The sequence below is a fragment of the Anas platyrhynchos genome, chromosome 8 (assembly GCF_047663525.1).
Source record: "Anas platyrhynchos isolate ZD024472 breed Pekin duck chromosome 8, IASCAAS_PekinDuck_T2T, whole genome shotgun sequence".
Lineage (NCBI taxonomy): Eukaryota > Metazoa > Chordata > Aves > Anseriformes > Anatidae > Anas > Anas platyrhynchos.
Genome location: NC_092594.1, coordinates 38,191,159 through 38,218,508, shown reverse-complemented (window position 1 = coordinate 38,218,508; position 27,350 = coordinate 38,191,159). Strand labels below are relative to the sequence as shown.

Genomic DNA, 27,350 nt, shown 5'->3' with positions numbered 1-27,350 from the left:
TTCCCAACATCCTATTTATAAATACGCATCACATATCTACACCGAGTAAACAGAGTCATTACGTGTGTAACACGTGCTTCAAACCTGTAATTAGAACACTTCAATAAATCATTTAAATTCTCCACGGTCCATTTGACTTACTGTACCCATGTGCTGCCTCTTCCTTAATTTCTGCTGAGGATTTCTCCAAACTGAGCCATGGGGGCTGATGGAGCTGCTCAGCCCTGCTGCAGAAATAACAAATCTCACAGCCTTTGGGGCCTGCGTGGGGCTGTAGCACCAGGGTCATGGGGATGCAACGACTTCGTGCCAGTGTTCCCTCTCTTTGAGGAACGCTGTTTGTGGGGTATTGGGCGTGTAGGTTTAGCAGCAGCTCCTGCAGATTTCCAAATGTCGCATTTCTCACTTGGGTGCAGCTGGAGCACAGGCTGCAACCGTGATCCTGTCAGATGCTGAGGGCTGACCCTTACTGAAATCAGCGCTTTTTCTTCTGGGCAAGCATCATTTTAAATGATTTTTAGCTTGTCTGATGTAGTTCAAGCCAGACTTGGTTGCGTGTGGTCAGTGGGACAGGGACCTGGGGGTACCCAGGCTGTATAAAGGCAGCCTGAGCAATTAAACTCTCAAAAAGGCAGGCTGCTGAGCCCCAGCAATCCTGGCTCTTCTGTCTTTAATTCTACCTTAGCATGCTCTGTAAGGCATGCCTGGCACTGCTGGAGAGGTTTGGGAGTTGGCTTTTGTCCCCTGGAGGTGTCACATACGAGTTGTTGTACCGGCTGCAGTGAAACACGCTGAAATACTCCACCAAGTGCAGAAATCAAGGCCGGACCGTTCTGCCCCCCTACCTCGTGAAAGAGCTGCCGTTCAGTCTCACCGTGTCCAAATTCAGTTTCCCTCCGTAGGAAAACACGGGCGGCAGAAAAGTGGTTGGAAAGACAGAGATGGGGCTGCACTCGAGCTCCTGCTGCTCGGCGGCGGTGTCCGTCGCAGGGGCCAGGATGCCCGCGGGCAGGTAGCCCGCAGCTCTGTCGGAGATGGGGTTAGCGAGGTACTCGGGAGCAGGCTGCATCTGTTCTGTCACCTCTGCCATCCTTCTGTACAAGTACGGGAGCTGATGTTCATAGCTGTCCCCGTCCGTTGTGCTGGGCAGAGCCTTGTACTCCGACTCCTGCTTCCCAAAGCTGCTTTCCGATTGCCAGTCGTGATTTTCTCTGCCGTGAACCTTGCCGAAGATGAGCTTCTCGTGGAAAATCTGGGAGTCTGTCTTCGTGAAGCCCTCCTCGACTTCTATGGTTTCGGGCTCTTCGAAGCTGCTTGTGTCCCGCAGGAACAGGCTGGAGGGCACGCTCAGCTCGCCCTGCTGAGGGGCACACGGACAGCAGCCACGTTAATCCTGCAGGCAGCACCTTGCAGCCTCCCACCCCTGAAATGCAAACACCTCTGCACAGCAGCTACTGCTAGAAGCAAAAACCTCTGCGTTGTGCTTGCCTTTGTGTGATGCACACTGCAACATGAAGCAGGGCTTATCCAGCGCCAGAAATTGCTGGATTTGCTGCATTAAGAGCTTACCGACGCACAAAGCTCTGATTGCTTTTTCCGCTGAAGATGTTGGGGATTAGGAGAAGAACAGCATGATTTACCTTCACAGCAGCGTAACTCCTAGCCCACGTCGCGTTAGCTGGATCGGGGATGGCTTTGTCGTGCCACTGGGGCATGGTGGCAGAAAGCAGAGAGTACAACCTGCAAATGGAACAAGAGAAATTAAATTATCGGCATTAAAATGCCGATATCTGCGAGTGCTGCTGCACTGGGCTGTGCTGCTTGTGTGTGTAATTACTGACGAGGTCTGTGTAATCACAGATCAGCAGAAACCCGGCCTGTGTGGGACGGACAGATCTTGATGAAGTTTTGGGGAATGCATTGGTTTTGGCTGACTGGACAGAACAGCTTTTGATTTATGCTTTTTCAAATGTTTGGGGCCATCGCAACACTTCAAGAGCACACAATAATTCCCCCAGTCTTAGTTCAAATCTTAGTTCAAATCCCCCAGTCCTAGTTCAAATCCGGGGGTGCTTGCTCTGGGTGCTCACGTTTCCCAGGTATGAGGCCAGGGGTGAGGTAATGCTGAGCAACTCCTGATTTAGCAAAAATAAATGCTGCGCAGCATCGTCTTCCTGCCAGCCCTCGTTAGGTGTTTATGAGTAAGAGCAGCACCCAGCACAGCGTGCTGGGCACGGCCCCGACCTGCAGTCCTGGAAGGGCAGCTTGGGGAGGTGTTCGGGTTGCTGTAAAGAAAAATGGCTTTTAGTCACAGCCTGACTTCATTCCAAGGATTGTACGACAAATTCATTTCAGTGGAAGCCTTAAGCTCTAGATTAAACAATCTGAGCTATGAACCACTGCTATATTTTAAGCACAGTTTGTTTTCTTACGCTCGTAATCTGAAACCTTTCTTCAAAACAATCCTCTCTCTGCCCCAAGATGTCCTGAAAGCACATTCCTGCGCCTCCTACCAGAACTGCTATCTGTTACTGAACCCAAACAGGTCGATGTACTCACACTTTTCTTGCAGGACGCATGGAGCACACGCAGACTGAAAACACGAAGAAGCTGCACGTAAGTACAACGATGAGCCAGTCCACAGCACCTGAAATACAGAACACGCACATTTTGGTATTTTTAAATAAGAAAAAAAAAAAAAATTAAATATCTGCATTCAAATTGGACAACAACCATGGCTTGACTATAGTGCTTGCACTCTTAAAAGATACCAAAAATTTTTAGGCTTAAAATCAGGAATCTGAATGGACTGATGGCTTTTGGAGAAAATGGTTCATTGTCACATTAGAAGGTCTACCACTGCCTCTCGATAGCCCTCAATCCAGAATATGCAATTGCTGGTCTCTCCTCTAGTACTGAACCTGCCCCTGGCAGAGGAAATCAAGGGAGTGGTGTTAAGTAGAGAAGATCTTAGGGAGCTCTTTAGTACGTGTTTAATAAACCATCAGTGGTTTAACTGGGCTCAGTGAATAGTTTGGCTTCAATGTGCTTGCACCATCTATTTTAAATGTAACTTTCAGAAATCCACACTTTTCTGCTGGGAAAACTTTTAACTTGTCCAGATTGTTTTAACTCCCCAGACTTCTGTGACCATGAAACGAGCGTGCCTCCAGAGGGCTGTGCAGCATCGCCAGGCTGTGGCGATGTATTTCTGAACTCGTACAGCTCGGCTGCTTAGAAGTCAGAGCCTTCTCTCAGTTTGCAGGTGGGTCTGCACAGCATGGAGCTGTTAAACCAGAGCTGTTGTCCATAGTTCGTGCTCCAAGTGCGTGAGCCTGTGCCTGCTGCAGCTGCTGCCGTGTGCTGTGTTTACAGCTCAGGTTCCCGTTCTCCACTCTGATTCCTGTTGTGGCACACTGAGGAAACTGAGCAGAATAAACCTTTTGACAGCACTTGAGCACAAATTTTATCTAATACCTTTTCAATTTTTTTTGATCTGGGCTTAAAACAAATATGATCAAAACAATTCACCTTGCAGGACAAAACCTGATTACTTCTGTTGTCTGTGCTCAAAAATCTTTTGCAAAGGGGCTCGTTTTTGCATCCCCTGGGCAGCACAGAAGCAGGGACCACACAAGATAGCCTTGCACACTACACAAGCTCACTCGTAATTCTGTGCTCCCTATGTCTTTGAGGTGACGGCTGCTCCTGTACCACAGTGAGGGTTCCCATGGGAGACTTTGAGGCAAGCAAGACCTGTACATAGATATCTGTGCCAGAACCTGATGTGCACAAACACCTGGGCAAGCAATTTGAAAGGGTCAAACCCTTCTTTTCCTCTTTAGTTTGTGGAAAACACTGGGCCAGGGACAGAACCTCTCTGCTGGGGGCAAGAGACCAAGAGCTTCATTACTTTCCAAGCAGACCAGCTCCCTGTTGCCCCAGGGGCTCTCCCCAGCAGCCGTTGACGCTGTCATCCAGAGGATGTAATTCTCACCGCGTTGTAGGTTTGTGATGTAAAATTCGCGTTGGGAAGTTGCATTAGAAATGGCTGAAAGGAAGAGAGGGAGAAGAAAATGAAGCACCTAGCACACGTTTTTTACTGTGTTTAACGCTAAAGAATGGGATTTCCCAACCTTGGAGCATGGAGCAGAGCTCTGCATCTGAACCTTGCTGCTAAACCTCACTACAGAGTGTCTCTGTGACTCCTCAGCCATACAGAGCTGTCTGAAGGCATCTGTCCCCCCACCCCTCTCCCCTCAATGCACAGCACGTGCACACCACGTCGTTTTTCACCAGACACCTACCGTAGACAGCCGGAGCTCCCTCGCTGTCCTTTTTTCGCAGGTATATGTTGTACGCCGTGATGCAGCCCATTTGCTGGTGGGAAGGGATGTCCTCCCACGAAACCAAGACACCATTTGTCTGTGGCGTTGTGTATATCTGGGGCCCAGCTGATGGTGCTACAAAACACAAGGCTGACTTTTAAAGCTGAACGATTTAAGCTGGCTTAAAAATCTCTGGAAGGGCATTACTGCGATTTACCTTTTTCTCTCGAGTATCCCCTGACTGATGCCACTCGTCCAGCTCTGTCCTGATAAAGTGCAAATACACTGATGTCGTAGCACACGTTATCTTTTATGTGTTCTAAAAAAAATAAAAATAAATAAAAATAAAAATAAAAATAAAAATAAAAATGATAATTATCCAAATAAAGTATTTACAGTTATGGCTAAATATTTTCATTACCTGCTCGGATCTGAGATGAACTGTCTCATTTATTACACATCTTTCATAAAGTAAGAAAAAAAAATGCATCATGGTCTCCTATTTAGCTTGGCACAACCTCAACGTGTATTAAAAAGCCATACTGACACTCCTCAAGGGTGAACCCCTTTGCTGTTTCATGAAGCAGTGGCTGTCAGAAGACCTGGATCCTCCAAAGAAAACCTTGGACCACGTTTTGTGCTCAAGGTAAGCAGAGGAGGAAAGTGGCTCTTACACAGCTTATTACTCTACAATATGCCATAGAGGGTTTTGCTGTGTGTAAGGTCGCCAAGGAGGCACACAAACCTAACAACCTTTCTTCCTCATGACTTCGTATGAACATCCTTCCCCCAAAATGTTTAATGGGGGTTATGAATGAGTGACAGTAATTTATTTTTCTATTTTTCAAAACAGACTACGAAGTAATAGCATGAACTTGCTGGTTTTGTTGTTGTTGTTTTGTGTTTTTTTTTTTTTGTTTGTTTTTTGTTTTCCAGTTGCCCAAGAGCAGAGATTTAAAATCCAGGGAGGCACAACACCAGGATGGAAAACGGGAAATCCTAACTAGAACAACACTGGCTGTCACTCTGTAACTTCACAGCTATAGCTGATATAAAGAATACAGCTGCTGGTTTGGATGATTAGCAAATAACTGCTACAATGGAAATACTGTTAAGTCTTTCATCTTGTGTTCCAGCTGAGTTTTAAATGTCTTATTTCATTTCAGAAGGACTGATTTTTTTTTTTTTTTGAGGCATTCTACTTACAAGGTATAAATCTCAGTTGAGGGACTCGCTGAGTCGAACTCCAAGCAACCATTGAATTTTTTTCTTCCTATACAGAAAGCTTTAAATACCGCAATTTCTTATGCTGAATTAGTAAAAATTAGAACCTGACTTGTTTCCTAAACAGTTTCCAAAATAAAGTGGCACTTCAGCACTGTCCTATCTCTGTGTGGCAGTTACCTGATATCACTGTAGACAGGTTGGATGCTACGAGCTTTACCCAGGTCGGAGGAGGTGCGAGGCTCTTCTTCCTGTGTGTGTCCATCCATTCCACTATGTAGCCATTGATGGATGCAGTGAATTTTTTGGGAGGTTTCCAGCTGACAAAGATGCTGCCATTTCCCATCGGGAGAGCGGAAACTTTCTGAGGAGGAGGTAAATCTTACATGGAAGAAAGAACAACCAAACAAAAACCACACCATCAGCACAAACTGCCTTAACCAGGTGGACTTGAGAAGTTTGCTACGTGTTTTACTGTGTTTTATCCAGTTTGATGCTATGCAGTGTATGAAAATAAACTAAAATTGGAAGAAAAGGTCGTGATTACCAGGGTGAAATCTGCCTGTGCTGGCAGGAATACAGCCATAGCCTTACCTTGTCTCACGGTGTGGTGGTCTGAACATCCATAGCTTTGTTTCTGCCACCCCCAAGCCCTAGAAAGATCCCAACACAGCACCCAGTAACGCCCCTGCTCCTGCCTTACAACCACAAACACGCAAGATTCCCACAAGACCAAAGTTCTTCCTTCCACAGACAGGCCCAGGAGAAAATGTGGGGAAAGTCCCCAGTTTTTCAAAACACCAACATCTTTTCTGAATGTGTTTTTTTTTTTGGTAACAAACACAATTGGACTGAGCCTGCAAAACAGTCGTTGCCTTACTGCCTCCATGAAATCATACGCAGTTCTATTTCTGCTGTGATTTCCCCTCACCATCACTCTCCCTGCGTTTCTGCCCTCTCCCCTGATTTTTATTTTTATTTTATTTCATTTGGCATAGTTTCTTTGCTGCTGTGTCAGCCTGCCCAGCTTACAGGGAGGCTTCCACCCGTGCCAGCAGAAGGAGTTACAATTACAGCTGGACTAATTCAGGGCAACTTGACTCGTCACGAACCTGCACCCTTGCCCTTGACAATATTTGTAACTGGATCTAACTCCAGCCACTGCAGATTCACTGAGATCAACCCTAGGGAGCACAAAGTGGCAGGATCTGGATGCTTTTGTGGCACGAATATTATTTCCCGTGGCTCAGCCCCTTACCCCCGATGCCTAGGTCAGTGATGATGACTGCAGGCGGTGAGCTTCCCCTCGAGTTGTCAGCAGTGACTGTTATCCTGTAGTCCAGCTTCGCAGTGGTTCTGGTGTAACTGGTCTGTGTGGTAACCTCTGCTTTGGGACCGCCGCGATTTAGTGCTTCAAAGGTCACCGTGTACTGCAGGATTCTGCCTTTTGCTTCTGACTTGCTCAGAGCCTGAAAAGAAAACACAGTTCTTAGCATTGACAGGACCAAGGACTGGGAGAGAGGGGGAATAATAAATAACAATAAAAACCCAACAATAACCATCATTCGGTGCATTGCAAACACCCTTTGATTGTACCAAACCGAGGAGCTGCCTGGGAAGGTTTCAGAACTGCCCCAGGAGGGAGGCACTGGTTTGGCTCCCTTTTCTTCCTTTCCAAGACACACTACATCCAAAGTAACATTTCACCACCTCCTGGGAGCCAGTGACCATAATTAGAAGATCAGACATATCTCTTGCCTTGTGCAGGCTATCAGCCTGCTATCAGCCCTCCAAAAAAAAGCCTTTTTCTGGATCTCCAGATCTCCTGCCCTGTGGCAGATGGTGGCTTCAGGGCATCTCCCCAGTTCAGATGCTCAGGGTACCCAGTGTAAGTCAGGAGCTTTCACCTGGAGGAAATTTTTTATTCCTCCCTTTTTGTTCTAACACAGAAGAGGCTACTTACAGTGACAATGTGACTGGCTGGACAATAACAAATTCCGGCTAATGTTCTTGGTAACAGATGAGCAGTTTTTACTATTTTCTTTTCTAAAGAAAGAGGAAACATGGCATGGCACTGCTAGAGGGACTGCTTTTTTTTTTTTTTTTAAGAGATCTGTTGGCCTTTAGTACGGTTATGGCATTTTAAAGACAATATAGTTCCTCCTCAGTACCAGCCTGAGAATACTATTCACAAATGAACTGGTATTTTTATTACTAAAAAAAAAAAAAAAATGTACTTTCCAAACTTTTCCTGGCTTTATCGACCAGTATACTGGCTGCAGTTTCCCTTTTCCCATTATTTTGCACATCTGTGTACCAGCTGTAAGATGTAACACCTGTGTTGAGTTCTCCCTTTGATTTTGCTGTAGCCCAGCCCTGTGACCTGTCCTTCCCGTTCCCAAACCTTGTTCCAGCTCCTTCATCGTTCCTCTCTTAGGAATCCACAGCATCTGCCTGCATTTTTCCCATCTCACCTTTTGGTAAGTGCCACGTTCTTCTCCTTCTCCAGATCATAACCTGATAATGTGCTACCTGACGATTTAGTGCCTCCACAAAGATGTTTCCCTTTTTGTATGCCCAGCATTCAGTTGCTGAACAGAGTTCCCTGGTAGCAGTTATGACCCTCCGAAAGAAGGACCCCTGGAATCTCTCCCTCCCTAAATTTATTAGACCCTGCATCTTTGTCACGTTGGGTATTCTTCATACCAGATTGCTGGGTTTGTTGTTTTTTGAAGCAAAAGTGTAACTGAGTTAATTCCCTGATTATAGGGACAAGAGCACACATTTTACCTGAAATTCTCTCTTAAGGTTACATATCTTTCTTTTTATTTCCTATTTATTTATATATTCCTGTGTAAGTCCAGTTCAGTGAAGCTCTTTAGCTGGTGACCTGCTGCCCTTCCGAACAGAAACATCACCAGGGGCAGTGCAAGATACCGATCTCTGTTTCTTCAGATTGAAGTCACACTTCTCACAAGGGGAAAAAGAGCACTGACTGCATAGCTAGATACGTAAAAATGAGCAAGTTTTGATTTCGGTGAAATCTAGAATTTTGATAAAAGCCACAATGAGATAAAGAACTATTTAAACGCAACCACTTAAATACACATCGCTTTGAAGAGTCAGTCTATACTGTCACTTGTAACACTTATGGTGCTGTTTTTTCCACTCTGGGTGACTGAGCGCACTCTTCATACTATCAGTTTCACAGTTTCCTACAGTTCCTACGTACTTAGTTAATTTGTTTGGCTGTTTGGGTTTTTGTTGATTTTTTTTTTTTTTTTGGTCATAACAAAACAAAACCAAACAAAAGGAAGTGGGGAAAAAACCCTTAAAAATAGGAAAATGTTTGCAGTTTTACAAACACTTTGGCAGTGTCTCTGGCACTAGTTTCCTTGGTATTAATTAATGGGAAAACACGAAAACATACACTGGTAGTACATTGTACTGTCTGCGTCTTCTGCCTTGGATCTGTTCTGAAAACTATAAAAACAACGTTATCACACCCATTTTATGAATGATACTACAGGAAGTCCGTGTAGATAAAGAAAGTGTTGCCAGCACTCCACTGCAAGGTAAACATCTTAAAGCCACAAAGTCAAATAATTACCCGAGAATTGCTGCTTTCACTTACAGTGCAGTACTACTTGTTGTGGAGAGGAGATATAGCATTTGGAAGATTAACTACAGATTGAAAACTGCAAGTCAAAGAAAATGTAAGCTTAAAAAATATATATATCTTAATGGGTTTGAAAAAAACACTGCAACAAACACCCCACAATCTGAACACCCCTCCTAAGACCTGACTTCTTAGTGCTGTATTGGTTAAGACTGGAGAAACTGAGTTACTGAGCACCTTGTATGGCACCTTTCTGCATCAAGTTCCACAGAAAGGATGCGATAAGGAGCCTGTAAAGCCAAGCGACACATTTTTATTTATGGCTGGCTGCCTTGCTTCCCTCTGTTAATGCGGTCCCTGAGGTCAGGATCCGAAGCACGATGTGGGAGAGATGTCACTGACAGCTCCTTGCTGCCCGAAGACAAACTTTCACTGAGCATGTTGTTAGAAAAGAGCCCAAATTGTATAGTAACGTGGAATTTTTAATCCGCAGGTTATTCAATTGAGTTTTAATCTGAATTCTTTTGAAGCTACTTTCCATTTGAGACATCATAATTTCCTTTGTAGGGCCTCAGCCACCAGCCCTCCAGCTTACTGAGCAGACCCAAACAACCAAATATTTTCTGCCCCTTGTATATGAAAATACTTGCACTGAGTTTGTCCAGTTTCAGATTTGCAGCTTTATTATTAGCCAACTGTTTTGCATGTGGCTTGCCTGTTGCTTGTTTCACACCTGTACAGAAAAATAGTTTAAAGGGACATTCTAGACAGAAAAAGATTTGATTAAACCTTGGTGAGGAAAGCCTCGGGTAGCAGAGTTATTCTATATCTCTGGACAAAGCAGTGGTGAGAGCCCTGTGCTCTGTCTGGTTAAACACCCTTCCAGCAAATATGTAAAGTAGAGTTCACCCTCCAAAGTTGCTGATTATTACTGTATATGCTCTAGTTTTACCTAAATGTCTTACCTTCCAAAAAAGAGAAATGTTCTGCGTTTGAGAGTCCACATCCTGCATTTTGTACCAGACATCTAAGAGACCAGTGGGCACTGGATGTCAAAGAAAAAAGGGAGCAGAATTAATGACTGTATTTTGAAGCAAACAAACAAGACATTGAATAGGCTGCATAGGTAAAAATCCTGAAATGACTAAAATTTAGGATTTAAAATCTCTCTGAAATGATGTAACGTGCTGTGGCCTTTAAGGTATTATCTTGTATTTTAAGTCTATATTTGCTGTTCCAGCTGGAGCTCAGCTGCAGTCACACAGAGACCAAACCACAAGAATAAGAGAGGGCTATGCTGTTCCAGGTACTATTTTGCACTCTGTAATCACTGACTTTCACGGAAGCCTATAAATCACAGTGACAGTACGAGTTCTGACCTTTGCATAGAAGTTGGGCTAATGAAGGTCCTTGGGGCTGGCTATATCAATTCTAAAACAACGGACAGCTTAAGGTGATGGGAATTTTGTGTACCCGCTCCTTGCTATCTAGATCTGGGCAATAAATGTCTTTAACAGCTAGTTGGGTAGGACCTTGTCAAAGGTAGTTTTAAAGCCTGGTTCTTTCCAAGATTTTCATTATGTTTACAGAATTAACATTTAGTAGTCAAAACAGCGAGCAGAATCACAGCCAGTCCTGGGAAGATACTTCCGGAAAACCCGTGGTGTTTAGACTGCTTGATACTCATTCAACTTTACAGTTTTGAGTAAATCTTCCAAAATAACACTAAAGCAAACTTCTCGCTGCAAAAGCTGGTGAACAGTGTGCTCAAACAGTTCAGAATCAGATAAAGATATACAAAGAAAGCCAGTGTGATAAAAGATAATAAAGCTTGGTTCCTCAAGGTCCCGGCACACAATAAACTAATAAAATTACAATAATAAGTGTCACGGATAACATAAGCAGCAGGCAGTTGATGCCCAGCCCCACCTAGAATGGGACTAGGGCTGTCTGTTACTTACTAAATTAAAGGACAGAAAAAAATCCTCAATACCAGCAATGTTAAGAACCATCAATCCTGTATCCACTGCACATAGCGACAGGAATAGAGAAAAGAAACAGGACCCACAGAAGAAATAAAATCCGAATGCACTCCCTGTGAGCGAGGGAGGAAGCGGCGAGCTCAAAGCAGGAAAAAAAAATAAATCAGATTGCCTCTGTTGGACTCCAGCCCAGATTTTAAGGTTCATTTCACATGTGAACTATATAAGTTAGCTAGAAAAAAATGCTCACTTTAGAACAGTGCTCGCATAAAGCAAGTTTTTTGTGGCAGCTCAGGCCTGGTGAAACGTGGAAAAAAAAAAAAGAAAGGAAAAAAAAAAGCACCTTAAAAAGGTATACTCCTGAATTTGTTAAATTTGTAAAATTCTGGAGTAGAACTTCAACTTCTTTGGAGAAGAGTAACCATTGTGCAGACAGAGCTCGTCACCTCACCTTGCTAACACTTAGTCTGATGTCAGAAGACATTGATTAGTTGGAAATATTCTTGTTTTACAGCACGGGCTGGGGAGGAGGAATGCTGACCACAAGTAGCATAGCAACCCGGACTGCATCAGGAAAGTAAGAAAACTGTTGAGAGGAAGGTGGGGGAGGGAAGGAAAAGTTCACACCTTCTGCATCAATCAATGCTTCTTACAGAAACTGATGCTGTCAGTAGTGGTAAACAGCATGAGTAATAACTGCAGGAGCCTGAAGGTCTTATAGTAATTCACAAAAAAAGGAGCAACGAAAGCCAAGTACAGTATGAAAGGAGAGAATGCCAAAGCAGCCAACACATCTTTGTTAAAGCACAGACTTCTGAGAAGCTTTCTTCTTTCATCAGAACTGACAGTTCTGCAGCCTGTGACTTCGTACAGCTCAGTGGGAAGCCAAGCAAGCACATACAGGAGCCCGCAGCACCGCCAAGACCTCTAGTGTTAGAACTGGTACAAACTAACACAATTGGCCTCAAATTTGCACTGTGTGTTCCCTGGAATCTGCTGTGCAGTCCTGTGAAGCAGGAAACATCATCTGCTCACGTTGCAGTTCATTAGGGGACTGCTCTCCGGAATGTGGCCAGGTTAAAACCATTCGGATCTCCAATGACTCCACTCCTTAGTGGAGGAAGCGACTTGGGAGTTCTCCAAAGGAAATATTTTCTTTACTTGGAAAAAGATGAATTGGCAAAATCAAACCTTTTTGTTAAAACCTCCCTCAGGTCTGTTGAAGCTGACAGAACAGGCAGTGTCCTGGCCGATTCGTTCAGCTCCTCAGCAAATTGTCAAGTGAGCTCAAGAACCCAGAGAGTGCTTCCCAAACCTGAGGTTCCTTAGTGACTGAGGGCCGCTTGGCAGCCATCCTGACTTTTGTATGCTATTATTGTAGAAATTCAGTAAAATGCTTAAATATGACCAATACAAAACGTTTTCCTTTTCCCATTTAAGCTGCACAAACTTTCTCTGACTTTTCCAGATGTGCAGGGATGCAGGAGGCTGCTGCTAAGGCTTCAGGCAACATGGAGAGAATTTCTCCAACTTCCAGCAATGTCAAAAGAATAAATCCTTCAGAATTTCTCAATGAGCTCTTGAAATTCCTTTTTCATAAGAAACTTAAACAGTTTACTTGTTTGTTCATGAGGAAGGCCGTTCTGTTACACAAATTCACTTCTCTGTTGGCTTTGTTTCTGGATTTACAGAGCATCTAACCAGGACTGAAAACCAAGCAGCATTTTGAATTCATTACCTAAAATTTACACTTCTATGTACACTTCACAGACAAGCATAGTGTACCAAGCCACATCTTGTGTTACCTGCTTCTGGAGTCTGGGTTTGGAACGTGCTCCAGTTACTCCACAGTCCCCTCTCAGGATGAATTTTACAGCTAACCTGAAATTCGTATTCTGTATGAGGCTCCAGACCATAAAGACTGAAATTTTCACTATTGACGTTTTCAACCTTTAATGGAGATAAAGGACATATAACGTTAAACTTGCAAAGAAATAAAGTTGATAAATATTCTGTTTGTGTATTTTACTCAACTTCAAGCAATGCATTCAGCATTTAAAATAAATACAAAGACTTCCAAGTTTTACTTTCTTTCAGTTTTAGACCAATGACGGAGGTTTTGATTAGTAGTCAATAGTTTTTCTTAAATATGATGCTAGAGAGCAGAGAGAGGCCAATTTGGAAAAACTGACTCCAAAAAGAAACAAGGATATTAAAGCAACCTCCAAGGATTACAACTTCCTCCATTCTCCAACAAAGGATTACCGTGTTCCAGGCGTAACCAGTAAGCGGACGGTATCTTATTCTACAGTGCTGCGCTCGTACTTCGTCGTGCCAAACAAATGAGAAATTTGTCACAGAATTTTCAAATTCCACCAACAATCTCGGAGGATGTGGTTTCACTAGAGGCAAAAAACAAAAACAAGAAAATGGCACTCAAGCATGCCTCACAACTGGAGGGTTAATGGAAAATAGAATAACGAGTTGAGACTGGATGGATAACTTCTTCTGACAGGTTTAAGCAACAAAGGCACAGTGCTCAAACTGTTTTCACTTTGCTCTAACTGAACGAAGGTAAGTAATACATTTACCTATGTCTATCAACATGAACATGAGTGGCTGTGAAAAAGCACTTCCTAGTTCGTTGGAGGCGGCAACCACAACTGTGTAAGTGGAGTCAAAATTCAACTTCTTGCTCAGAACCAGCGAGCCGAATTTATTACTCAGATTTTCTTCTAGAAAACAGAAGATGTCAGTGCCATCTGACAGCCTAGAAAAGAACAAATCCTCTCGGTTAACACGTCCCTGTACCCTGTGAAAGTTAAATCCCTGAGTTCACAGAGGTATAGCATACATCTCTACCCAACTGTGCTGGTTCGGATCTGCTGAGACTGTGACTCTTTGAACAACTTAAATGATTATGTTAATCGGTGATTAAATATTTAATTTATCTGTAGTCTAAGGGTCAGATGGTATGGCTTCAAACACGACTTTTAATTCTCAATCTGTCATTCAGCCCATTGTAAAGGTAACTCCTTTAGCTTCTCCATGTACTTTCCTCCACCTGAATCAGAGATGATTCTATCACATTGCTTCGGGCTGATCTGTCTCATTTTATAATACACTTAATAAATTTCTAGCAAGCACTGCTGTATTTCTATGTGCCATTGCAACACTTACAGGACTCATCCTTCCCTCCTCTTCTGGGAATTAACCATCTAGTATCCTTCTGCTTAAGGAGCAATGATGAGTTTCTATAAACTAGGAATGCTGCTCCTACTTTGGCCAAGAGAAGCAGGCAATAGTGAGCTTAGCAGGACAAGGAGATGGTCACATACAGTACCTCCAAAAATAAACAGGCAGTAGTTCAGTCTGTCCAGCTGATTGCAAGCGTCAATTAATTCTTTCTACCCACACACTTGCTTGAATAGAGCTTTTCTGTTGCAGGCATTGCTAATCACATAATCACTAAATAGAGAAAATCCACTGCAGGAGAACAGCGGGTGTAAGCTGCCGTTTTAAGACTACTCCCACTATTAACAATCTCTTTCAAAAACAGGAGCCATGACTTGGCTTATTCTCTTTACCCACTTAACCCAGAAGTGAGTAAACCACTGCTGTGCAGCACACACAAATGTAAACAGGAAAGGTTTTTTTCAGCAGAGAGAGTTAATGGCAGCCTTGGACTGATCGATTCATAAAGCAACTCTTGTGTGATTTGCTAAAAAGGTTGGATCTGTAACAAACAGTGCAAAAATAAAATTAAAAAACCCTCTAAGTTATTCTTACAGGTATTAAAGTGCCTACTCCCCTGTGTTACTTACTGTATTACGTATGTAGTGTTTATGTATGTAAGCCTTCCTTTATCCCAGGTGCAGGTAGGACTGCCATCTGTCCCATACTGGATACATGACACGTTTCTTGGCTGATCTGGAGGATCTTAAACAGATATTCTCATCAGTTTCTTCCTTAAAATTGTTGAGAGGAGAAATATGAAGAAATGCTGGGGTTTGGTTTTGTTTGCTTGTTTTTTAAAGACAAGCGAGTAAGTGCAAAGTATTCAGAGGTCGCTGTATGTGAAAATAGCCAAATCTATCATGCAGTCTCTTGAGAGCAAACCCGCAGTGAACTTGCAAGGATACCAAATGAATACAAGTGCTGAACAACTATCAGACTGGGCACCCCAAGCTTTGCTTGAAGCAGTCAACCATTATCCCATTTTTTTTAAAAAAATAAAATAAAATAGGGCACCAAAGCACTCATGCAGAAGATGACTACTGCTGCAGCAGTTGCTCTTCTACAACAAGAAGAAAATCTAAAATTTCCTTAGAATTATTCTCGCAAGTCTCCTGTGTCCTGAAGAGCCTGGTGTATTTCAAGCGTAGAACAGGAGAGAGTGAGCATTATTCTGCTTGCTCTGAACAAGCAGTTTCATTCAGCACCTCTCGTTTTTTCAATTACTGGAACCCCTTCGTTCCACAATAGTAAATGAGGAAGTTGGGTAGCATTTAAGTGCCACTACACGTGAAGCAGCACATTAGCTTTTTCAGAGGTTGCACAGTGATACACAGTGGGTGCAGAGGGCCAGACATGAACGCAGAGCCCTCCAGATCCCAACATCCATGGGGGTGGCTGGGAATCCGGGTGTGGAAGCCCCCTTTTGTTGCATAGTTCCAGCCAGCAATATTTTAGATACAAAGCTAATAAAACACAGCACCCTTCCTGGAAAAGGCCACCCACATACTAGTTCTTAACATAAGTCTCAGAGGAATCCCAGAAAACGTTTAAGAACAAGAAATAATGAAATTCTCCTTACTTCCAGACATTATATCGACTCCACAAATGAGTTTTTTCTTGTATTCACAAACTATTTTGCAAGTAAACATGTGCTTGCCATATGTCAGGACTTGAAATTTGGTGCTCACGGAAGTGCCGTAATTAATAATTAGTTCGGAACTGTTAAAGAAAATAGCTATCTTGCACTGCTCGTTGTATTTCAGTTGTTTCAGCTGGCACGAGAGGGTAATGTTAGTTCCAGGCTGGACATGTGAAGCAGAGTTAGCAGTCATATTTCCTTTGTCACATATTTCTGCGACCCCGTGGGGAAGTTTGTTAGCAGCCACGTTTCCTTTACTGCACGCTTCTGCAACAAAATAGGGAAAAAAAAACTTTAAAATGAATACATCATTCAGTCTGTAAAGCATGCTGCCCTCTAGGAAGAGGGTCTTCCCGGATTTTTAATGTAAGAATTCCTGTCTCTGCATATGTAACTCGTAATATATTGTTGTGCACAGTCTTCACTGATCCGATTACCTGGAGATCAGAAACCAAAGCCTCGCTACCAGTTACTGTACGAAAAAGCACAACCCGAGACAAAATCTACCAATCCAATCTGTTTTCTCACTGCTGAGAGAAAAAACTAAGTAGCAAGAGTGCTTCTTTTAAGTGATAATTTATATATATATATATATATATATATATATATATATATAAAGCCTTACCTGCTGTGAAGTGCATCAACAAACAAACTGCTGCAGGCACAATCCATGCAAATAACATTTTGCTTCCTACAGAGAAATGAGTACCTTTTACCTGTTCCTAAAAAGTGAAAAAATCGTTTTAAAATATTGGTAGTATTTTTTAACTTCACAAAATTCAAAATGCTTATTTTATGGGTCCTTTCTAATTAACTGTCTCTGCTGACATCGCGCAGTGACTCTCAAGATGCTGTCCTGTGCAGCTGCTGATTTTCAGCCTGGTTCTCCCTAGAGACAGGCTCAATAGCTAGAGGAATGTCAGAACTGCAGGTACTTTACAACTCTGCGCTTTCAAAACAGACATTCTTGCTCTCTTCCTTCCCAAAGATGCCCTGCAAGCCCAGAACCAAAAATCTTATTGTGATATGCACCCAGAGCAGACCCTAAGTACCCCTAGTGCAAAGGATGAAGATTTCCCTTTTGCATTTCTGCTCTCACACCTCCTGCCTTCCACTTTTGTGCAGAAGTGAATAGATCCCAAAATTTTAAAGTAAACTTCTCCAGCTCCTTGCAGCTGCCTAACAGCCAAAATTTGGCAGGGCCTTCAGCAGAAAGAACACATCATACCAGGGAGGTTTGAACACCCAGTACATAGAAACAGCAACTCTCAAGCTTCTTAATTCTCTCCTGGGGATCCTCACAGACATTTACATGATGCCCCCTCACCTTCCACCCCCTGCAGCTTCTCGGGGGGTAAGAACATGTGCTATTTCTCCCCAAGACAACGTTTTAACATGCCAAATCCAGAGCAGAAGAGATGTGGTAGAAACGCCTGGTGCTTCCCAGCGCCCAGCCCGGACACTTGGCTCACCTCTCACATCTCCGCAGGGGCAGGCAGCCGTGGCACGCATTTGGAGGCAGCAGCCTAGCGCTGTGGGAACACCAGGGAGAGGGAGTTAAGGACAAGTTAATGAACAGTGAGGAGCGACTAAGGGCGTCTGCTAGGCAGGAAAACCCGACTGTCAGTCTGGAGTCAGATACGACGTCCACTGCTGCAGGTGAGGGATGCAGCAGCCCCATTACCAAAAACATTTCAGCAGATCCATGCCCAGACTTCCCAGGGATGCCCCCAAACCCAAAGGAGTTGATTTCCCCAAAGCCAAAGGAGTTGATTTCATGCCGGGTGACTAACACAGACTGAAGATTCCCAGAGCTGAAGCATCGTGCATTAAATGTCGGATGTGACTTTGGGAACTAGCAACCTTGTAATTCCTTTAGATGAGTTTCCAAAGTGAAAAACATCACACCCAGCTTATTTATGAACATTTAACTCTACCCTAACAAAAAATAAAAACAAAAAAATGCAGACATAGGTAGTGAGCACGTTGTTAAGGATAAACCAAACAACACAGAGCTTTTGAGATGTTTTTATCAGCATTCACAACTGTTTCCTTTTTTTTCTCGCAGAAGCGAGAGCGCCTCAGGTCCTTCGGCACAGCACACACCAGTGACCATTTTCCATAGCCTCTGACCCGCCGCAGAGACGCAGCTATTTTAACAGCCTGATGTCATTATTTCAAGCAAACCACTGCAAAGCGAAACTTCACAGCCTGATCACCCCTCTTGCTACTGCGGAGGGGCACTTCCAGGGGACGCATCGATAATATAACGTTTGGTACGTGTATTAATGCATAAAAAAGTTATTTCGGGTTGGTTTTGTGTAACGAGACAGGAGCCATCCCACATTTGTTTAAGAAAATGAACTCTCATATGATGGGAAATATAAAATAATTGTCCAAAATGCATAAACACCGTGCTTTTTGTTTAAATCCAGGGGTTCTTCAGCCCAAAATGCTGCAGCGCCCCAGCCCTAGCGGTGCACGTAACGCCCAGGTCTGTAGGTGCTCGGGATGAGCAATCGCAGCGCCCGAGGTCTTCAAGTAAATGCCCTGCTTTCCAAAAAACTGAAATCGCCCCGGCGCTGTAAACATCCTCAGGCAGCACAACTGTACCCCAAACACCTGAGTCACCACACAAAAGCGGGGTTTCTTCAAGTAATTTCAGGCGCTGGCTCGCCGGGCGGGCGCTGGATAACTCAAGGCAGCATCAAAAGAGAGCAGCCAGCCGTCTGAAGCACGACAGGAGCAAAAGAGGAGGGAAAGAAGGAGAAATAGGCTTTTGCTTGGACTAAAGATACACGGCAAGCTTTTGTAAAATAATAAAAAAAAAAATTAAAAAAAAAAAATGAAAGAAAAGAAAAGAAAAGAAAGAAAAAAAAAAAAAAGAAAAAAAAAAGAAAAAAAAAAGAAAAAAGAAGAAAAAAAAAAAAAGAAAATCCCCAGATTCCACGCCGGTGTGGGAAAAAAGAGAGAAAATGTCTTGCTGAGCAGCACACGAGGGGCACAGCCCGTGTGTGCGGGAGCCCCGGGGGCTGCCCGGGTGTCGCTGCGTGCGGGGGGGCTGAGCACCGCCTCTGCCCCTCACAACAAAGCCCTCACGCTTCAGCACGGCGGCTGCCGGAGCACGGCGGCTCCCCCCCTGCCTTCAGCCGGCTTGTAGGAACCGGGGATGCCCCCCCAAAAAAGCTCCGGAGCCACCCGGAGCCGCCCGCCCGCCCGCCCCGTCGGGGGTACTCACCGGGCGGCCGCGCCGCTCGTCTCAGCCCGCAGCCTCCGGGAGCCTCCCGCATGTGCACGGCGGCTCCGGCCCGCCCCGGCCCGGCCCGTTCCGCCTCCCCTCAGCGCCGATCGGCTCCGCCCGGCCCCGGGCTCACCCTCCCGGGGGTCCCGGTGGGGTCCCGGGTGCCGGCCGGGGCTGAGAGCTCGGGGCTGGACGGGGCCGGGGGCGGCCGAGGGGGGAGATGAAGAGGTAAGAAGGAGGTTTGCTGAAAGAGGCTGGCTCAGAAGTTAGCTCTACTCACAGATTCCCTCCCCCTCCCCTCCTTCCCAGCCCCCGTTTTTCTCTCAGGGAAGGCAAGGCACAGGAAATTTCAATTACAGAAAGCCTAGGTATGAGAAAAGGGTGAAGATTACCAGAATAAAAAAAAAAAAAGAAAAAAGAAAAAGAAAGAAAGAAAAAAGCCTGTGAAACCCAAAGTATAACTCTCACTACCTGCTGGTAGACTGCAACGAGAAGTGCTCAGGCAACCGCAGCGCAAGACAGAGGAGCCTGTCCTCAGGTGCAGCCTCTGCTCCTCTGCACCCCCGTGGTTATTTCAGCACGGGTCCATGCTGCCTTTCCCAATTTTTCAATCAGCCCGCTGGTGGACTGCCACCATATCTGAAAGAGCTCATCATTAACAAGGTCCCCGTTAACTATTGTCCCTCCTCTTTGTTAGGCGTCGATAACAAACTCAGCCTTCCCGGCAGAGTTTGCTTCATAGTAATTTTTACTAGCTTGAGTATTGAAGCAAAGGTGTTTTGGGGACTGACATCCAAACAAACGATTATAGGAAGCATTAAGTTGTAGAGTCCAGAGTCTTTGAGCTTGAACCCCTAGTACACTTTGTCTCTCTTCCAAATCCCTGTATAACATTAGCACTTTTTTTCTAGACAGAAGAAAGTGCTGACGAAGTTCACAGAAATACTATGCACGCACTGTGCAAGTCTGTACCCTGTGAAACTCCAAATATCACCAGTTTCCTTTTAAGTATATAACTTATTTCCCCTCTGTCTTTTTTTAGTTTACACTTTTTACAACACTTCTTCCCAGCACGCGCTTCATCTACAGCCTGTAAAGCCAGGATTCGTGTCATTTTAACATAGGACTCCAAGAGGATTTCATATGAAGTCTCATCTCTGGTACCCTGTCCATTGCTCCCCCTCTCTGGGTGTATTTGCTTTTCATTTTTTGAAAAAAAATTACGCAGCCGTTACATGAGGTGCTCAACTGGCACTAGCAAAACTTGAGTAGCATTTTACTCATCAATGAGGCGTTTAAGGGAAGGTGCCCGTCAGGTGGCCCGAGTGATCAGAATTTTGCCTCGTGATGACGGGAAACTAAACTGAAAACACCGATCCAGTGCCTATCATAAGGTGCAGCTACTTTCTTTTTTTCTTTCTTTTTGCCTAAGGCTTAACACCAAAGTCTGCTTTTTCATGTGATTCCTTCTCATTGAGCTGTGTCGAAATAGCGCGTGTGTTCCCAAGAACTGTCACGGAACAGCTTTGATACTCCAGATGTTTTATAAACCCTCTGCTATTCTACCAGGCTTTGAAGCAAAATATTTGCTAAGTATTATTCTTATTTCGAATGCTACTGCATTCCAGAAATGGATTGAAAATGGTTTTTGCTGCCAGCCATGCGGACTAGCCCAGTACGTTGTGTGCTGGGTGTTCCTTCGAGGCGACGGAGCAAGGCTCTGTCTTACAGGCCGAGCCCAAGGTAATTCTGTGTTGCCTCCCACAAATCTGAGTAAAGGCTTGGTGCTGCACAGGCAAACACTGAGAACTTCAGGATCATAAAGAAAACAGCGTGCTCCCTGCAGCCAGATGTCCCACCGAGGCCTTCATCCAGGGCTTGGCTGCACGGAAGGAGCAGGAGGACAAGGCCTGGAGAAGAGGAGGCTCAGGAGGCTCAGGGGCGACCTTATCTTTATCTAGCTTAGGGATATGGTTTAGTGGGGACTGTTAGTGTTAGGTTAGAGGTTGGACTCGATGATCTTGAGGTCTCTTCCAACCTAGAAATTCTGTGATTCTGTGCAGGCCCCTGCTGCAAACGGAGCTGCCGAGTGCTGTGCCAGCCGGCCTGCGCCCCGAGAGCTGCCTGGGCCAGAGGATGATGTCAAGGAAAGTACGGAGTCATCTGCTCTCTGCGAGGAGGTGGCGTCTGCAGTTCTGAAAATGAAGCCTGGGAAAGCACCACCAAGAGCTGACATAACGTGGTGGCTGCTGATCGTGGTGTCGGTGCTCTGAGGAGCATTGGTAGCAAAGCAGGGGGCTGTAGCAGGGAGGCCAAAGAAAGGCCGTCATGAATCTTCGTTAATGGTTGCAGCGGGGTCTTACAGCTCAGGCAACGTTGTGCCTTCTGAGATCCACAGCTGCATGGTGCTGAGAGCAGGCCTGCTGTTCCAGTAAGCTGGTTTTCGAGGGGTGAAGCCTCCGTGATCAAACTGAGAATTTGCCAGTGCATGACTGTAAACGCAAGGCATACGGTCGCTGGTTGAGTATGCGCTTCAGAGAATCCTGTTACCTTGGGTGGAGCCTGCTGCCGGGGGAGAATTGTGAACTGTCTCCTGTCATTTACTGCCTACAACATTATGGTGCTTACAGAAACAGAGGCAGGGAGGTATGAGATACGGGTTTGGTGTTACCATGCCTCTCCATCAGGTCTACCACAGCCTCCAGTGCTACAGATCTGAAGGGAATCACCAGTGGTAGATAAACCAGCAGAATGCTTTCTGCTTCAGCCCACTCTCATAATCCGATGAATGCTGGGACAAAGGCAAACAGTGAGTACAGAACATGGATGTTCCGTGTATACAGTGAAAATAAAGCTGATGTTCATGATGTAATGAAATCCATGTGTATACTATCACTGGCAATTCCTGCTCAGCTTCTAGAAGTGAAAGATGAAATATTTTATCTGGGAAAGAAAAGTACACATAAAAGGAGATTTCTAAAACAAAACAGATTGGGAATGGCTTACTCAGCCTTTGCAAGGAAAAAATGCTATCTTTGCGTATTTTAAATACAAGATTTAAATAATAAGAATAATAAGTACACGTAAAAATTTTTAAGTACAAGAAGTTGTAAATGGTGAAAAGCTGCCTTTTTTCTAAATGTTTTAATGCAATCAGAGAAAGTTAAAGATGATGATTGATGAAAGAAGACTGGAACTCGGTCAGAAAATAGACAAGTGCTAATGTTAAAATTATTGCTGAAGAAAACAGAATTCAAATTCAAAAGTGAAATCAGCAGGTGTAGACCTTACACTCTCTGGTTATGTCAAGTGGTAGATCTGGAAATAACCTTGAGAAAGAGTAATTGTGAAGGAATGGTTGTGAGTCATCACCAACAAAATGATACGTGAAGAGTGACAGATCGCTGGGAGTTAATTATTGAGTGCTTAAAAGCCAGGAAAGAGAATGTGAGTATATCCAAAACATCTGCAGTGATTGTCATCAGCCATGGAAGAGTAATGGTTGTTTCTTTAATGCATTCCCTTGGTGACTTTCTCTGGAGCTCTTGGTTTTACCACATTGTCTACTCTAGCTTAGGGAAAGCTGTTGCAGTGTTTGCATCCCCGTTCTTTTGAAAAGTGTGCCACAGGTTTTTAATTCTTCCCTTTATTTTATTTTTTTTTCCCAACAAAATTCCATGTTCCTTTCCTTTCCTTTCCTTTCCTTTCCTTTCCTTTCCTTTCCTTTCCTTTCCTTTCCTTTCCTTTCCTTTCCTTTCCTTTCCTTTCCTTTCCTTTCCTTTCCTTTCCTTTCCTTTCCTTTCCTTTCCTTTCCTTTCCTTTCCTTTCCTTTCCTTTCCTTTCCTTTCCTTTCCTTTCCTTTCCTTTCCTTTCCTTTCCTTTCCTTTCCTTTCCTTTCCTTTCCTTTCCCTCTTTAAGCGTCTTGACCAGCCTTGCTCAGTGGCCTCCCAATTCTTACATTAGCAGTCTGCCCTTGCATTTAAATTCTCTTGTTCAGGCCACCTTTCCCAAAAGTTCCTTTTGGGGAGCTATTTTCTGGCACCGGCTGCAATTTGTGCAGTTCCCACCCTTGCGATGGCAGCTCCTTGCCTCTGTCGCCAGGGTCCCAGCCACTGTGCTGGTGTGATCCAGATTGTAGCTCAAAGCAGGGAAACGCCTGCCTGAAAAATCATCATTAATACCATTTTTTCATGTTTTGCCAGCTGACATTTTAGCCCCACCAGTCCTTTGATCCAATTTGATGTGGAAGAACATGACTCAGGCCCCAGTGGAAGAGGTGGAAACCCTAAATTTGGCCGCTCCCACAGTACAAGTCTAGGAAATCATATGGAAGATGTAGGATACACGCTGTCATCTGGCATCTTTATGAAGTTAAGAACTATGGAGGTTTTATTGTTGTTGTTTTGTTGTTGTTTTTTAATATTCGTGTGCCAAGACTGGTTTCTCTCTATTAAGGAAAGACTTGACTGCTTTGGTAAATAGCAATCCTGAAGTCTTCTTTAACTGATCACTTTTGTACCTTGTGTTGTATTTATTGTGTTTAATGCTTGCTTTGATATTTTATCCTAGTGCTGCTTCCATTGTTTTACAAGTGACATTTTCATAGGATTTGGCTTTATGAAGCTAACATTCAGTGAAGCTAGTAAAGACACAAAACCACAGCCCGACTTCTCACATCCTCTTCTACGAAATTCAAGTTTAGTTTCAGTCTCTGCTGCTGTGCTCAGTCCTTCTGCCCTTTGAAAAGCTTCTCTTCCCTCTTAAAGAATGAATCCTGTTGAAGGCTAAGAAATATGAGGCATGCCAAATAGCGTATTTTTAGTGAATATTTGTACTTCCATTGTGTAACCATTTCACCTGCTGTCATTTTTCAGTTGCTTTGTGTTCAGAATGATTTTGCTGATCCAAGCATTTATTTGCAGCTTTGCTTGCAAGTCTTGGTCACAACCTGGGCTTTGATCTTTTGTCTTTGCATTCAGAAATCCCCAGATGTTTACTGTTGTCATTTTGCTTTGTGAAACTCTAACTAAAGTTTTTAATCAAATTTTACCCTCTGTAGCACATTTATCTGTAGCTAAATCTTTTCCACAATTTATGGATAAGCAAATGCTTATAAATCTTTCAGCATGGAGTATTCTGACAAGCACATGCAGAATAAAAACGAGCAGCACAAGATTACTCATTGAACGTTTCCGTTATCTTCATTTTCTTGTACTGTTCCTATTACTGGATGTTTTACGGTGCTAGACTCTAGATCCTGAAGCTTTACAGGAAACAGCAATTATTACTGCCCTGGCTCTGTGGATAAGAAACTGAGGCGAAGTGACTTGGTTGCAGACAGCTGGTGGCTGAGCCGAGACTGAAAGCCAGCTCTCCTGTGCTTCAAACGCTCAAACAGGATGCATGGGATGGTGGCTGCAGCAGCATAAATGATTATAATTGTAACTAGTGATGCATATTTAATGCATATCTTAGTACGCATTCCTTTTATTTGTTAAGCATTTAGTTTAATTAATTTTTAAACATACTTTTTGAAGGGGAGCAGCAAGCAACACGTCCCAGAGGACGGTGTCTCTGACTAACCTGTATCATGCTGTCAATAACAATTTTCCATCTGAGCTTAGAATTCCCACTGGTACACAATCACACCTGATACACCCTGTACTGACACAGTGGCTGCAGATAAGAGCTGGCAATGAATGACTTTGCTGTTGTCAGAGCCTGTCTGAGCTTTGAAAAGGTTGCTTTCCATTTTCTTACTCCTTTCTACTTTGTTCTCTCTTGCCATTTTTTTTCCTGAGGTTGTGTTAGATGTGTGAATAGCAATGAGGAGCAGCCATGGTGCATCTCTCTGGGTCAGGAACTAGAGTGGTTTGAAATTTAATTACTTTACATTTAAATGAGTGGCTTGCACTAAGAGCATTCCTGTTACAGAGCTCGTCCTCAGGCTGGTGAGCATGGATTCTCTGAGGGCTTTATCTGTATCTTCAGGACAGACACCAAGATAAGGAGGCAGGGTCACTGCTTCTGTACATCAGGAACGGCAGCACCGTGCGAAGTTCTCCCACACTGTACTTCGACAGCAGCTGATTTCTCTGTGTTACTCATTAGCCATAAAAAAAGAAAAGTCTTGTCATAAAATAATTACATACAGATTTCACTTGCATGGGATAATGTATAGATGAGTCTGCAGTCTCACAGGTTGAGTGGTACATAAGTGAGAGATCAATGCTTTTTGGTCTATATTGTCTGTGGAGACAGACTTTAGTCAGCACACGCTTCCTTTACGTGCCTCAGCTGCACATCGAACCCATGCTACAAGAAAGCTGAAGAGCCCATGAAACTCATTGCCAAACTGGTAAAAAACCTGTGGAACTCACCGCCACGAGATTCAGCTGCCAACAATACAACCAAACTTGGAAAAAGGTTGGGAAGTGCTGGAACCGGGAATTAGAGAGCTCGTAATATTTGGGGAAGGAAGGGAATCTGTAGATGTTAAAGAAGCTGTATTAAGAATGACAGCGTGATTTGATTCTGAGTGCTGAGCCGTCCATATATTCAAGAGTTGCCTGCTGCAAGGATTTTGGTGTCGTGCTTGCATAACAGCTAGCTCAATTCCCGTCACTCAGGATGCTGGTTTTTACCACTAAGCACTGCACTTGGTGGAAAGCGGGCTCGGGCCTGATGCAAGGGCCTTGCAAGGTCAAAGCAGTCAAAGACAAAAAGCAGAGTCAGGAGCACGTCTAACGGGTACAATCTGAAACTGAGGACACAACGTGGTGCCAGGCTGCTGGCAGAATCCCAGCTTTCATCATGCTCTGGGCAGTTTATGCACATTCATTGCCAGAGGCAAGCATCACAGGGGTCTATTCCATACCTAACCCATCACCACCATCTAAATGGGTTAGCAGGAGGGGAGAGGGAAACTGCGTTGTATATTTGTGCCCTTCTCCTTCTGTCTCCCCCGGTAACCAGTCCTTATTCACCAGATGCATCCATTTGCACACGTAGAGAAGAAAGGCTTCCTTCAGCCCCAGCAAAACCCGTGGCAGTCGTGCCACTGATGAAGAATGTGTGAATGGCGAGAGGGGGGCAGAGGATTCAGCCCTGCACGACTGCATGTGGTGATTTCCTCAACGGGAAAGGAACTAGCCTCCTTCATCCACAAATCCATCTGCAGGTATCTCTCCTAGGGTAATTTAGCAACGCTACGTGTTCAGACTTTATACAGCAGGTGCCTGAAATGTAAGATCACACTTTCGGTTCATTTTTTCTGAAAAAAAAACACAACACAAAACCAAGCACTTCCATGTAGCAGTAAACACCCCGCGCATGTTGCTTGTTCAGGCAACATAGGCAGCTCAAGTCTCAGGATGTGGACATTGAAAAAAATATCTTCCACACCTCACATTTTGGCTGCTGATAGTATGTGGCTGTTCTTTTACAATTTCCTTCCTGCACAGGCAGCAATCACTAATTTTAGACTAGCTTGCATGTAAGAGTAACATTTCAGGCTTGGAAACAGTTTGCTGCTTCTCAAGAACAAACCTACCACATCTTTTCAGGTAAAATACTACTCGGTAAATTAAAGTGACAAATGGCAGACCTCTTGGTTTAAGAGGAGACAGGAATAGCACCCAACTGCTCTGATTTGAAGGTATCCAGGACTAAATGCCAAAATCGATCAATTTGTGCAACAGCCGTTAGAGAAGCACATACGGCGCCTCAGAAAATTGAAGAGAAAAATTATAATCTCCAGGCTTAGCAGCTTTACTGCAAAAAATGATAAAGTGTATAATTCTAGATACCTGCTAACATACAGGTTAGCATTTATGTTAGTTTTCTAAGTCTAATTAAAATGTGTTGAGTCTTACTCTTACGCCTGTACAGACTTCGATTTGGTAATGCAGATGATCTTTTTTTCCTTTTATTGTGATGATGTTGACATCAGCCTTCCAGGATATATCCCCTGCATATATTTGCTGCGATGTGCACAGCCAGCTGAGCTACCCAGATCTCTAATCGCGCAGGCTCCTCTGTGAACAGAAGTCACACGTCCTGCTACATGGTTCAGAGGCTC

The 27,350-nt window shown here is 44.1% G+C and overlaps 1 protein-coding gene and 1 long non-coding RNA gene across 4 annotated transcripts; one reads left to right on the top strand and one right to left on the bottom strand.

The window, feature by feature from the left end:
- IL12RB2 (interleukin 12 receptor subunit beta 2) lies at nt 1-21,340 on the bottom strand. Of its 3 annotated transcripts, none has more exons than XM_072041959.1 (17): nt 19,742-21,340; nt 17,502-17,561; nt 16,655-16,751; nt 15,970-16,296; nt 14,978-15,092; nt 13,745-13,923; nt 13,419-13,555; nt 12,959-13,103; nt 10,137-10,216; nt 6,811-7,021; nt 5,733-5,933; nt 4,546-4,647; nt 4,308-4,463; nt 3,914-4,051; nt 2,560-2,647; nt 1,641-1,740; nt 1-1,360 (listed from the first exon to the last, which is right to left on the bottom strand). In XM_072041959.1, the coding sequence occupies exons 3-17, from the start codon at nt 16,710-16,712 to the stop codon at nt 842-844; spliced, it is 2,556 nt and encodes an 851-aa protein (XP_071898060.1). In that variant the 5' UTR covers nt 16,713-16,751; nt 17,502-17,561; nt 19,742-21,340; the 3' UTR covers nt 1-841. The 3 variants fall into 3 exon arrangements, with proteins under 3 accessions (XP_071898060.1, XP_038038610.2, XP_071898061.1); XM_038182682.2 differs by lacking the exon at nt 19,742-21,340 and adding an exon at nt 19,268-19,410; XM_072041960.1 differs by lacking the exon at nt 19,742-21,340 and adding an exon at nt 19,268-19,410 and having other exon boundaries at nt 1-1,357.
- On the top strand, nt 19,367-25,382 carry LOC140003129 (uncharacterized). Its single transcript, XR_011811138.1, has 3 exons — nt 19,367-19,498; nt 21,334-22,079; nt 23,473-25,382. It is a non-coding gene; the product is annotated as an uncharacterized lncRNA (long non-coding RNA).
- Nucleotides 25,383-27,350: the final 1,968 nt, after the last annotated feature.